The sequence below is a fragment of the Protomyctophum parallelum genome (genome assembly GCF_964188405.1).
Source record: "Protomyctophum parallelum genome assembly, chromosome: 20".
Classification (NCBI taxonomy): domain Eukaryota; kingdom Metazoa; phylum Chordata; class Actinopteri; order Myctophiformes; family Myctophidae; genus Protomyctophum; species Protomyctophum parallelum.
In genome coordinates this window covers 29,486,963-29,500,758 of record NC_139718.1, presented here as the reverse complement: position 1 = coordinate 29,500,758, position 13,796 = coordinate 29,486,963, and the positions used below count along the sequence as shown (strand labels likewise).

General features: G+C 40.9%; 1 protein-coding gene across 2 annotated transcripts in view; it reads left to right on the top strand.

Moving 5' to 3' along the window:
- Positions 1-257: 257 nt before the first annotated feature.
- Positions 258-13,796, top strand: part of vps39 (VPS39 subunit of HOPS complex) — a 34,794-nt gene continuing 21,255 nt past the window's right edge. The window contains exons 1-14 of one of the 2 annotated variants that reach the window (XM_083792468.1): positions 258-839; positions 1,069-1,134; positions 1,781-1,845; positions 2,109-2,151; positions 3,424-3,518; positions 4,282-4,380; positions 4,495-4,587; positions 5,149-5,332; positions 6,802-6,922; positions 7,917-8,037; positions 9,102-9,228; positions 9,761-9,903; positions 10,437-10,577; positions 11,040-11,181. In XM_083792468.1, coding sequence (XP_083648594.1) covers positions 767-839; positions 1,069-1,134; positions 1,781-1,845; positions 2,109-2,151; positions 3,424-3,518; positions 4,282-4,380; positions 4,495-4,587; positions 5,149-5,332; positions 6,802-6,922; positions 7,917-8,037; positions 9,102-9,228; positions 9,761-9,903; positions 10,437-10,577; positions 11,040-11,181 — 1,513 coding nt within the window. In that variant the 5' untranslated portion in view covers positions 258-766. Of the gene's footprint in view, positions 840-1,068; positions 1,135-1,780; positions 1,846-2,108; positions 2,152-3,423; positions 3,519-4,281; positions 4,381-4,494; positions 4,588-5,148; positions 5,333-6,801; positions 6,923-7,916; positions 8,038-9,098; positions 9,229-9,760; positions 9,904-10,436; positions 10,578-11,039; positions 11,182-13,796 lie in introns of both variants that reach the window. The other variant, XM_083792467.1, reaches the window with a different exon arrangement.

Here is a 13,796-nt window from a genome sequence, read left to right as displayed (position 1 = left end):
TACAAAATTTGACTTAATTTGACTTAATTAATAAAAAAATAAAAATAAAAGTAATGCTGTGTCCTAAAATAGCTAGGCGGAACAGAAATAACTCATTATGTAACAAATTATATCACTTTCCACCGGCACCTACTGTTTCACAAACAATTGTTTATACTTGGTTAAGAGGAATGTGCCTTTAATGCGTTCCTCGTGAGTACACCGAGTTCAGTCACGTGCCTGTCAAACCTCACTGTCTCGCGCAGCCATCAGCAACAACTGGGGAAGTAACTGAGGACGATGCTAATGTTAGCAAACCTATCTAACTAGGAGCAATACGGAAATCTACCAAGTTGTACTGGCGGTTTGGAATTATTTTTATTCGGCTATACATTGGGGGTGAAATCGGTGGTTTGTCCTTGTGATTAGAATAGCACGGAATGTGAAAGAACGATGTTTAGTTGCATTGTTTGCTAGCTCATAAGCTAGCCAGCAGTCAGCTGTTTTGATGAGGAAAGTGGCTAGCTGGTGACCACTTTATAGCTTCACAGCTGTCTTTCCAGCCAGCTGCAGCGATTTTAATCTTGCTGTGAGTTTGGTAGACCACATTTTCCTCATTACCTGGCGCTTAAATAAACTACTGGCTCCTGTTGAGATGACATAAAGGCGTGTCACTGTGACCGTTCAAGTCTACAGTCAGCTGTTGTCTGGCAGACGTCACTTCAAGCGTGTGTGATCGATCGACCGATCGCCTTGCTCTGTAATTAACCAGCAATATTATTCCAAAATGCATGACGCTTATGAACCAGTGCCTATCTTGGAAAAGCTTCCTCTTCAGATTGACTGCCTAGCGGCCTGGGGTAAGATATTGTATTTGTTATTAAGAAACACCATTTCATTTATGAGCAAGCAGTTTCTCTTTGACAGACAGGCTGTATAGCTTTTGACATGAATGATTTGCATGCAGCCAAAGTGACTGCTTACTTTACTGGGGATGACAACGTCATGGCACATTGTGTGATGCCAGGAGATTGGTAACCTCAGTTGAACTGTTATTGACTGAAGTCTCTTGTTTCTCTGTCCCCACAGAGGACTGGCTTCTTGTTGGAACCAAGCCAGGGCATCTCCTGCTCTATCGGATACGAAAAGATCCAGGTGAACTACAGTATGATGAAAGTGAAAATATACATATAATACAGTTTGTGTATTATGTATTTATCCATAACCTAGATCAGTGGTTTTCAATCAGAGGTCCGGGGACCACCAGTGGTCCTTGAGAGGGTTCCAGGTGGTCCCCAGCTAAATAATGGGGGAGTTGGTAACCAAATGGACCGTTACTGCATACTTTGCAGTATGTTTAAACCTATAAACAAAAATAAATGGACACGTAAATCTAAATGAGCATAATATGCTATATTATAAATGTAGAGCATGAGAAATGATCCTACAAATATAAGGGCAAATGCCACACAATGTTATCTATATCAACTATAGTGTGCAGACTACTGATTATTTTCTGCACCTGATTGCCAGAGTGGATGTAGATAACATGCTACATTCTGTTTTGATATCCTGCCATTAACTACACTTTCACAGACAGCTTAAAAATAGGACAAATTAAACTTTTAATTGAAATTATTCATACACTAATCATTACTGTAAGTCAGCCCACATATCGTGAAGACCAAAGTGGGAATTTGCATTCCAGTAAACTGTCAGGAGCACTCACTGGCACTGGCAATGGCCTCTCTGTTAAAATATGCACAATCCTTTTTGAATGTGCAAACTGTCTTATCCACAGGCACAAACAGATTTGAGGTGACACTAGAGAAATCTAACAAGAACTTCTCAAAGAAGATCCAGCAGGTATGCACATTGACAGGATAAGATATTTGATAGCCGTGGTGGGTGATCTGATACATATATTTCTGGAAGACACTGTGATAATGTGATATGATCCCACCTTGCACTATTGAGTAACTAATAGGATTGCATGGCTTCATTTTCGGTTATTCTGGAATTGAACCTGGGAGTGCCTGTAATTGTTTCACATACAGATTAATGCCTGTGATTAGAGACTAGATTATTTTGGTCTCAGCTCCTGACCTTTATGACTTTCATTTCCACAGCTGTATGTGGTGTCACAGTACAAGATCCTTGTCAGTCTGCTTGGTAAGCTCCTTTACTTAAATGAACACTTAACTTTTTTTCACACTTATCTCCATATATCGGTCCTCCTTAATGCTCAGTAGGATGTAGGATGTAGCCCCTCTCGGCACCCCCCGGTTGAGCTCTTTTCATCGTTCACCCGTAGGGTCCATTAGCATTTATTCCACAGCCTATGGTACACAGCTGTACATACGCTCCGTTCAGGCCATGCTGCGCTCCGCTTAAGTGGTCGTGAGATGTTTCAAAGATGCATAACACTGCTATAGGAGACAACGGAAACGTGGAAGAACTTTCATTTGGAGCAGATGCCGTTAAGTATTTTTCCCCCGTTTTGGCTTCCTTCCTTGACTTCCTTATTGACTTCCCATTGTACCGCCTCCCGCACCGACACTGGCTAGCTGCTCGTCCCTACGTTCCTGCCTCTGATCTGCTCTGCTCCGCAGCTAGCCAGTGTCGGTGTGGGAGGCGGTACAATGGGAAGTCGAGGAAGGAAGGAAGGAAGAGAGAATTTCAGAGCAGCCAAAATGGGGAAAAAAAGATTAAAAATACTTAACGGCATCTGCTCCAAATGAAAATTCTTCCACGTTTCCGTTGTCTCCTATAGCAGTGTTATGCATCTTTGAAACATCTCACGACCACTTAAGCGGAGCGTATGTACAGCTGTGTACCATAGGCTGTGGAATAAATGCTAAGGGACCCTACGGGTGACCGATGAAAAGAGCTCAACCGGGGTCCCGAGAGGGGCTAAGTAGGATGGTACTATGGTGTCTCAATGGCAGGCTGTGGATAGCTAAAAACAATGTACCTGTCTGTAGTTTTCATTAGCTTGAGTTGAAGTCCTTGATTGTGAGATACAGGGAGTAGACAATCTCATCATGAGCATCAGTGAAGACTGGGATAAGGTTGAAAATGGTGTTTGTTTAATTCGAATGATGTTGATTAGTGATAATTATACTTAAGAAATAAGACTTGATGTGTGCTTCAATGGATAAATGGTGTGTGTGAGATTAATCATTTTTTTATCTACAGGATTGTATATTCTAACAATTCTGTGGTAGTTTTACAATCAAGATTGATTTGAAATATGAATAGTAAGATAGTGAGAATTTGTTGCTGTGACAGGTAGACATACAGTAGTAGAGAAGACCAGCGTGAAAAGATTCCTTACTTGCCAGAGATGTGGTTCTGGTCTCGTCCAGCATATCTGGAAATGAGAACAAAATCTCAGAAGTGACACTTGCAGTGTACAGTAATATCTTTGATTCTCCCCTACAGAGAACAACATCCATGTCCATGACCTCCTAACCTTCCAGCAGATCACTGTGGTATCCAAGGCCAAAGGAGCCACACTGTTTGCCTGTGACCTGCAGGTCAGTCATACTGCACCCCAGTTTTTTGTCTCCATGCACCTACTGTAGCCGTTTGACACACTCAAAATCTCATTAATGAAAACAACGTAGCTATTAGAGGGAGATTTCAGGCTCAGCATTGGTTGTCACTTATTAATGGGTAGATCAAACTTAATTACAGACTTACTTACCAGTAAGACGCCCTAAGGGCGAGAAGCGTGCACGCATCCGCCTAGGTGGCGGCAGACTGCTGGGCGAGCGCTCGCGCTTTGGCATCGGGGGGTCAGATCAACATATGGAATGAATTATGTACTAGCCATATATGGAGCGTGTCTTGAGTGTGTAAGGGTGACCTAAGGGTTTGTCAGATGTAGAGTTGCTGGCCGGCTCCATATATGCAGATCTAGGTGATGATACAGTCTTCTCCATGTATGGCTATCCATGGTTTGATGAGGTCAGTGTTGTGATCTTCATATATGGAGACGTGTCACGAGGCTTGACCATATATGGAGGCATGATGTCACAAGGCGTGACCATATATGGAGGTGTGACCGACCGACTTACTGACGGGAAAGATAGGTTTTCATAGTAAAAGTTATTGTAACCTATTGTTGTAACCTACATCTTAATGTAGGTTAATAATTAATCTTCTTCTTTTATTGAGTTATGATGAAGTTAATGTATTTCTGAATAAGAAATACGTACTAACTTAATAAATTGTAATAAATTAAAATGGCCTATTGTAATAAATTAAAATGGACTATCTTGTCTTCTTTATATTCAGCAATCAAGCTCAGGGGAGGCAAGATTGAGAATGTGTGTCGCAGTGAAAAAGAAACTCCAACTTTATTACTGGAAGGACAGAGAGTTCCATGAGTTACAGGTGAGATACTGTAAGACACAGATTTGTATGTGGGTATGACTCATTCAAATATGGTGTCCAGGTTTTTCAGTTATTTTCAATCTAGTACTTTTGTAAATGTTCTTTGTCTGTCAGGGAGACTTTGCCGCACCAGATATCCCAAAGTCTATGGCCTGGTGTGAAAACTCTATATGTGTCGGCTTCAAGCGAGACTATTACCTCATCCGGGTATGTAGATAATGCTCAAACTCGCCTACTGTACACTATTGATGCTGTTTTATGTTGCTGTGTATTTTAACAGTTTAATCTACTTGTATTTAGGATGCCAATTAGGACAATGCCTAAAATGATTTTTGCCCAAAACATTTATGTTTGTAACTTGTAAGTCCATCCATACAGTACAGGACTAAAATACTGTATACACAAAACTCTTTTTCCATGATCTCTTAACCAGAGATTGTACATTGCACAATGAAATATCCAACCCAATTAGTCTCATACTGTACATACGTTTTGGAATTTAATTCACTGTTTAATTAAAGCATAGTTTTTAGAGTATAGAGTATTTGTTTTACCTGTTTATTCTCATTATTGTATTTTTTTTTAATCTTCTGTAGTAATTCATGTGTTTATTGATGAATGTTTCTTTGCTTCTCTTTTTCTTTTATGATCTACATAGAAGATGAACTAACCATATTGGCCTATGCAAAAATAGCAAGTTTATGATTACATCGATTATAGGCTACTCTCTCACTCAGCAACACAATACTATCTCTCCCTGTCTCCTAGATGGATGGTCGTGGCTCCATAAAGGAGCTCTTCCCAACAGGAAAGCAGCTGGAGCCCTTGGTTGCGCCACTAGCTGATGGGAAGGTGGCTGTAGGGCAGGATGATCTGACGGTGGTGTTAAATGAAGAGGGCGTCTGCACCCAGAAATGTGCACTGAACTGGACAGACATCCCCATAGCAATGGGTAAGGAAGGAACATGTACTTACAGCAGTGTAGCCTGTGGCTAGAAAGGACAACATGTCAGTGGTTCATTCTCTGCAACACTGGCTACGTTTACATGGACAGTTAAATCCCCTTTTCATTCAGAATAAAAGTTAAATCCTATTACAAGTTGTCATGTGGAGAGAAAGTTATTCTTATTCTACTGTTAATTATTGCTGTCTATCTCTCCTGTTAATCTTTTCCTGTTAATTCTTGCTGTTTATATCTCCTGTTCTCCTATTAAGTCTAGCTATTAATCCTATCTTTCCTGTTCTCCTGTTCATTCTTGCTGATCATCCTCCCTGTTCATTCTTTCCTTTCCTCTTGTTCCACGGTGCCACCACCTTCTATTTTCCAACTTCCTCTCAGTATGAGGTGCATATCACTGTTGCATTATTCAACAAGATAAATGCAGAAGTAGACCAGACCTTTTTGTTTATTTTATTATGACTAAGGCACCACAGCACATCTGGTTTACTGATGAACTTCATGACTCAAAAACGAAGGCAAATTAAGTCTCAATTTGTATTCAAAAGTTCCTTACTCTGTAGCCATTGGAATTCAGATGGAACAGCGTGAAGGGGAAATGAAGCCTGGGAGCAGGGGTTTAAAAACCACTCGCAATTTCCTTGGTTTTGAATGGGTCAATACTGTGGCTTTGGTTCTGGCCAGGGTTGGATGAGAACTGTCTAAAACCAACTTTCCCTGTGATCCACCATCACATCCCTGGGATGAAGAGGAAAGGGCGTAGTCTCGCCTCTGGGTGTAATCTTTCCCACATCCAGATTCCCAGCCTCAATCCTGTCCAGATATATGGCTCCAACTTGGATTTCCTAACCTCAGGGTCTTCACTCCAAGATCCCTCGGAATAGAATATTGTCAATAGTCTTGTCTTTTATAGATTGTGCAAATGAAACAAGCTGAAGTAATAAACAGAGAACCTGAAAGAGTTGATGTAACCTGTACCCAGTGTTCTCATTTGTTTGAACATGGCTGGAACGGATGATGCCAACATAATGAATCAATATGATGTTTGAATTAGAAAGAACCGAGGAAGATGCTGACAAACAATGTTGTCCCCCGAGATTGGTTATGTTTGTTTGTTTGTTCTTTTTTTCTCCTCCCTGGCTTGCCTCTCACCATAATCACCACAGAAAAGACCTTCTGTATTGACATCAGAAACTATATACTGTACACTAATCACCCAACCTTCCAAAATGTTGGCGTTGAGATAAGAATAAAGATATGAATTTCAATTTATGTATTCAATTGAGTGAAGTGAGCATTTGCACTTTCAGATTCACTCTATTTTGATGTTTACATTTGTTTCCACTGTCCATTTATGTCCACATGTACAGTACTTTGTTGGGATGTCTGTTTGTTGTTAAATTGTTAGCAGCCTGAAACAGTCAAATTCTTGATTCTGATGGTTTCTCTGTCATGTCTCTCAGAGCACCAGCCCCCCTACATCATAGCTGTGCTGCCACGGTATGTGGAGATCAGGACCTTTGAGCCCAGGCTACTAGTTCAAAGTGTGGAGCTCCAGAGACCTCGGTTCATCTCCTCAGCAGGGTAAGGTGAAAAAAGACTGCAGCAAATCGTAATAGGGCTGATTGTGAAATTCAGTGTAATCTTGCATAGTGATTGTGTTTTACTATTGTTATCATACAGCTTTTTCTATCTCTATTCTGTTTCATGCCTGCAGCGATGATCCTATGACACCTGAGGTCCCTCTCAGAAGTCTTATAACATGGTTAATATCTGATCGAGTATTGACATAATAATCGTAGAATATTGACATGCTAGACTAATTTAATGACTTGAGATGCAGATGACCCGGTATGTACTAGAACTATCTCAATTGAGTTAATATTGTCCCTAAAAAAAGGTTAGGCCTATGTCTTTTTCAGAAATTACTTTGGACATGTGGAAAACATTAGTTAAACATGCATAGTTACTTTACCTGTGTTACATCATCTTCTGATACTTTATTATATATAATTATAATCCCGTATCGTGTAGTGTTTTGTTTCATTAGCGCGAGCGTGACAAAATACAGCTTGTTGTTGTTATGGTGCTGCAGCTGCTTGCTGAACACACGTGAACGGTAAAGATACCAAGGATTCGACAGTGATGTCACTGTTATGCTATGCAACAGGGAAGTACTCGAAGCTGCTTATAAATCACAGTCAGTGACACGTCGCTGACGAATCCTTGGTATCTTCATTCGACGAGTTAACTTTTCACAACTGTTTGGTCGCAAGGCTGACAGCGTACCAGTGGGCATCGGTCCGCATACCAGTGGTTGGGAATCTCTGCATTACAGTACTGACATAAAGACTAACTTCAGTTATATATCAAACGGAAATGCTAAACATAGAATAAAAAGATAAACATCAAACATTATATCCATTAGAATCGGTGAACTGACACCTCGTCTTCCTGTGTGTGAGTGAAAGATTACTTGCGTTCCAACTCCATTCTCTCTTGTGTGTTTTATTTTTCTCTGTCTGTCTCTCTCTCTCTCTCTTTCTGTCTTTGTCTCTCTATCCTTCATCTATCACAGGCCCAATATCGTGTATGTTGCCAGCAACCACTTTGTGTGGCGTCTAGTGCCTGTGTCCATTGCCAGCCAGATCCGTCAGCTTCTCCAGGACAAGCAGTTTGAACTGGCCTTGCAGCTGGCGGTGAGCATCAAAACTAGACCCAATATCCATTAATACTCAGTCAGTATAACTAAGTATTTCTATTTATACAAAGTTACTTGCAGACTATGATGTGCTTGCACTATTATGTTTCTCTACAACTATGAAGCATAATCCGGAATTCTACATAACCTGAAATCTTCCAGAGAACCTGTGAAGTTCTGAGATTGATTTTTGTTCACGTTTCAATGATGTCCCTAACCAACCGTAAATACGTCATAGAAATCTCCACCGCCTACATTATTCCTCTTCATTGTAACGTTATATGCAAACATTTCAACAGAAACATTTCTGTGGAATTAGCACAATGGAAGATGGTGTAATGTAAATGGTAAATGGTGCATTTATAATATAGCGCCTTTATTCAAGGCGCTTTACATAGATTGTGCATTACATTCACCCATTCAGACACACATTCATACACCGATGGCGGCAGAACCCATGCAAGGCACCAACCAGCACATCAGGGGCAATTAGGGGTTCAGTGTCTTGTTCAAGGACACTTCGACACTAACTCTGGGGAGCCCTGTTTCGAACTGGCGACCTTGCGGTTGCCATCCGGCCACTCTACCCCTGAGCCACCACCGCCCCACAAATTTACATTTGTGTTCAAATGTAAATTGAACACAGTTTGTTGTTGACTAAATGTAGATTTGCAGGCTTATTTTGTTTGTAGACACATACAACAGAACACAGGGACCCCTCCAGCTTTCATTTACTGGTGTTAATTTAACTCGGAGAGTGTTCAAATGCATGGAACCAATAGGTCCATTTGGTACCCTCTCTGCAGTACAAGAATACTATTGTACATACTGGTACGTCCTACTATAACTGCATGTTTACCCAGGGAAGTGGACTAAGCTCGAGATGCTTGTTTACAATGCCCACCGTCATCTTCCCATTTGAGAACTGCTGGAAAATGTTTGAGAACCATTGGTCTATTACACTACTCTTAACATAAACTGCCCTGGAATGTCTTTATTTTACACTTGCTATTTTTCTGTACAGTATTATGATGGAAGCTATGTTCTTTCACCCCCTAGAAGATGAAGGATGATTCAGATGGAGATAAGAAGCAGCAGATCCACCACATTCAGAACCTCTACGCCTTCAACCTCTTCTGCCAGAAGAGATTTGATGATTCCATGCAGGTGTTTGCCAAACTTGGCACAGGTATGATACGTTGACAACAGGGATGATGCACACTGTAACTTTACTTGACATTATCTACAAATATATTACATGTGGTGTGCTTTTCTTCTTTTTTGAAGCTTTATTACAAATATATAAATGGCAGGTTTAGTGGTTAAAATGAAAGCAATTATTTTGATTGTGACAGAAATACATACTGTACATGACCATAGTAGTAGTAATATAGTATTTGTACATATGTCAAATGGATAAAAGACAAAAATGCTTGAGGCCTTAATTGTGTAAACGGTGTGTTTGGGACATACAAATATGTTACGTTATGTATATTTGACATGGACATCACAATTGGGTATTGTTATAATCAATAACGGCCAAATACAGTCATTCAATGTGCTAGACAAGTAAAATAGCAAAGAACAACATACTGTATAGGCACTGTAAAAGGAGCCTGTTACAATTCCATTCTGCTATTCAGCCAGCTCTTTAAGGAGGGCTTAAAGTTAACAATGGAGCTAATCAAGCTAATGGTGAGTTTTTCAATGTGATTTTACAGATCCCACTCATGTGATTGGTCTGTATCCTGACCTGCTCCCCTCAGACTACCGTAAGCAGCTGCATTACCCCAACCCTTTGCCCACTCTGTCTGGGGCAGAGCTGGAGAAGGCTCACCTGGCTCTCATCGATTACCTCACACAGGTGTGTGTGTGTATGTGTGTCTGTCTGTCTGTCTGTCTGTCTGTCTGTCTGTCTGTCTGTCTGTCTGTCTGTCTCATGTCCTCACAAGCACAGATGTACATGGGGTTTGAGTTGTATGTAATGTATATGTTACAGTGAATGTGGGAATCCCGTGAATCTAGGAAAAGCAAAATGAGGAGCGTTCATTTCATTTTTCGGCTGCCAGGTGGTGCTGCGACAAACAAAATGGGAAGAGGCCAAAAACACCGGGCGCTGAGCAAGTGGCCCCAGCTTGAAAAAAAATAAAGCTAGATCCGAGATTCATGGGTTTGTGAATGTGGGTTTCCCCACATTCTCTGTAATGTACTGTATACACACAGTCAAATCTGAGATGAGGTAGTCTGTGAAGTCACTGAAGGTTGTGAAATGCCCTCAAGTATAGTATTAAGTTGTTGTGTGTTTACTAGCTTTGGTATTACGGATGCAAATAAGTGTGTAGCAAGTCATTGCGATAGACTGAATAAGTGTGATTACTTTTGTTATTGCATTTACAGAAACGCAGTCATCTCGTCAAGCAGCTGAATGACTCTGACCCCTCCACCACCTCTCCACTCATGGAAGGCACTCCAACCATCAAGAGTCGCAAGAAACTCCTTCAAATCATTGACACTACCCTGCTGAAATGCTATCTGCATGTAAGACTTTTCTTATTTAGAGTAGAGAAGAGTTCCTTGAGTTTCTGGGCAACAGATGTGAGAGACTGATTCAAAAAAGTTTCATGACATATATTTGCATTGATTAGAGCAACAGTGGCGGAGCAACTCTTCTCCTTTCCTCTGTCAAGTGCCAGGGAGACTAATTTAATAAACATAGTCCCAAATGGGTACCAGAGCTCATTCAAATATAGTTACATTATGTGACCTTGTTTTGGGTCCACATAAAATAAGAAGCTACAATTATTTTTGATGCTGATTACCTTCAATCTTGTGATGTCTAATTTCCCTCTATAATATCTTCTACAAAATACAGTTTGTTCTGATTGCTTTTTTAAAAGGAAATAACTTGATATATTGTATATTCTGATGATAACCTTTTCCATTATGTTTTTCCAATGTGAGTGACTGATATTCAACATGCTGTCCATTCTTGTTCTTCAGACCAATGTGGCTCTTGTGTCTCCTCTCCTGCGTCTGGAGAACAACCACTGTCACATAGAGGAGAGTGAGTATGTTCTGAAGAAAGCCCACAAGTACAGCGAGCTCATCATTCTCTATGAGAAGAAAGGGCTGCACCAGAAAGGTGAGGGCTTTTACAGTATAGCATATAGACATGTTAAGTATTTTGTCATTTCTGTTGGGTGGAAACCTTGTAAGTCCAAAACCGTTCCTTTTTTATTATCGACCTGAGGCCGATTCAGCAGTAGTTCTCACACTTTGAAGATTTTTCAATAACGTAAAAAAAATAGCAGATGTGCAAGCTCACACTCTGCTATTTCTTTAACAGCCAACGCTAACATCTAAAATGACACGGATGCTTTCCCAGTTTCGATACGAACTTAACCAGGATGTAGAAACCTCTATTTCAATGCTCTACAAGTTGCTTAGCCATTAGCCATATATTCTGTCATCTAGATGACTCGTGCCAAAGGTAATAGAAGCTATTCAGGGTATCTGGGTTGTAAAGCCAGACACCTTGGTTCCTATGTGTTCACATGTTCTTGGTCTTGGATCTTGCTTGAGTGCTGTAGATTCTAAGGCCCTCATTTATCAATCGAGTGTAAAATCTGCCACAAATTCGAGTGCAGGTTTCGTAGTACACCCACGTCTCCACGGCATTTATAAAGTGATCGCAAACAGCTGATCCTTCCTTAATTTCGTTCTCACGTTAATAAATGTCACGGCTGAATTTTATCTGGCACGCCCTAAGAAATCAAGCCTCGCCCTCGTTTTTGCGACCTGAACCACTGCTATACGATCTGGAAACCATGGTTACCGTGCCTTTCTGCCCGCCTCACCCCCCTCTCTCATACACACACACACACACACAGACGCACACAAGCTGCACGCACACGCAACTTGCAAGCCCAACTAACTGGTGTGTTTTTAAATAAATAAACAACGAACACCTGCATGAATTAAATAAAGTTGTAGGCCTACCCTGTCTGTTCCCTCTCACCTCGCTTGCCTTGCTGTCATGTCCACGCACGCACGCACCTACATGACACATTAAATAAAGCTGTCTGTTTCTCCTCTCGCTTCGTTTCCCTTGCTGCCCGCCTCACCCCCCGCACACATATCGCAATTTTTCACTGTGTGTTGTTAGTTGTATATTAAATCATTAAAGTATTTTTAATTTAATATCCAACAAGATATATTAGTGAACGAAAACCTGAACCTGTGAACCATAATTAAATAACAAATAGGCACACACACGCTGCTGTTTTGCAGGTGCTCCTCCTGTCCAGTCTGTCTGTCTGTCTGTCTGTCTCTCTCTATCACAGTGGTCCGTCCGTGACCAACTGACCATGCACGTTCCGACGTTCTATTTAGATCAGTCGTTAGTCACTGCTGTGGCCGCCGGCCGGGCTGTCAACTGTCATATGAATGTGCAGCAAAAACCGTATATAGCCTCATGTGGCTGGTGGTTGCCTGGCTGGGTAATATACCTATATCTCCGATGCAGTTCCCACTTGCGCTGGGAGCCTGGCACGGTACATTTGGCATTGAGCGACGCGTCGGGTTTATTATATTGCACATACCGTAAGAAAGACATCGGCCTTCATGCTGTAGATTAGGCTACAGTAGGCTATACCACGTTGGGACTGCTGCACTATACTCTCCAACGTCCCGTCATGGAAATATTTCAGCACAGACAGCCCAAATCCTCGCATGTATGCGCTCATGCAAAACACTGTTTAAATGGCTTAAGCATCTCTTGCAACATTGTTTTTAATTGCGCGATTTTATCTCCTACTAATTTCATATGACACATGTATTCCTTAACATTTTTATTTATTTATTTTTTACATGTAGCCCATATACATTATACATACCTTTTATATAAACATTTTAGGAGTGAATACATATATGTTTAGATGCCTGTGACAGCCTCTCAGCAGTTCAGACAAGGCTGCTCCGCTTGTGTAAAACAGAAAAACAGCGTACGCCAGCTCGCGACCAGACGTGACTATTTGTCCTACTCAAGTTCAATTTCAAGCTTTGCCGGAAATGTTAAATGCCGAAAATGTCGGTAATTTCGGCGTGCGCCCATATTTTGGCGTACGCACGGTTGATAAATGAGGGCCTATGGATTTGGGATCGTTGGAGATACCCGTTGCTTGGTATCTGAGGTTTTGAAGCCATTGGAGCCGCCTTTTATGCTGTGCAAGTCTAGTGTCACGATGATGTCACCACTGTGTATATCCATCTTTGGAGTTTCTACATTAATCTGATGTCAGCGCTAGATATCGCCGTTGTCTCCATATATGGGACTATAGGTTATCCCCATATATGGAGCTCTAAGTGAAAGCCTTCGCAACAGACATTATGGCATTTTTCTCACCACGGTGAAAAATCAACATACCCTGGTAGTTCAGTGTTTTATCAGTTATATTTAACTATAATTTAGATATTTGCTCAAGTAAATCGACATATTTTTCCCCATTAAAAATATGTGCCATACAAAGTTTAGTTTCTCCAGAAGCCGATGGACAAATGACGCAAGACTGTCAAATTTACTGTAACTAAACAATGATTAGTATTTATAGTAAGCGTACAGTATATATTTTTCATATCACACTCCATATGCACTCCTGTAACTTTCAGCAATAATAATTTTAACTGGTATACATAACACATAATTGCCGTAAATGTTGTCATTGTCCCAGCCCTACAGTATAAAGAAATATGTAGCCA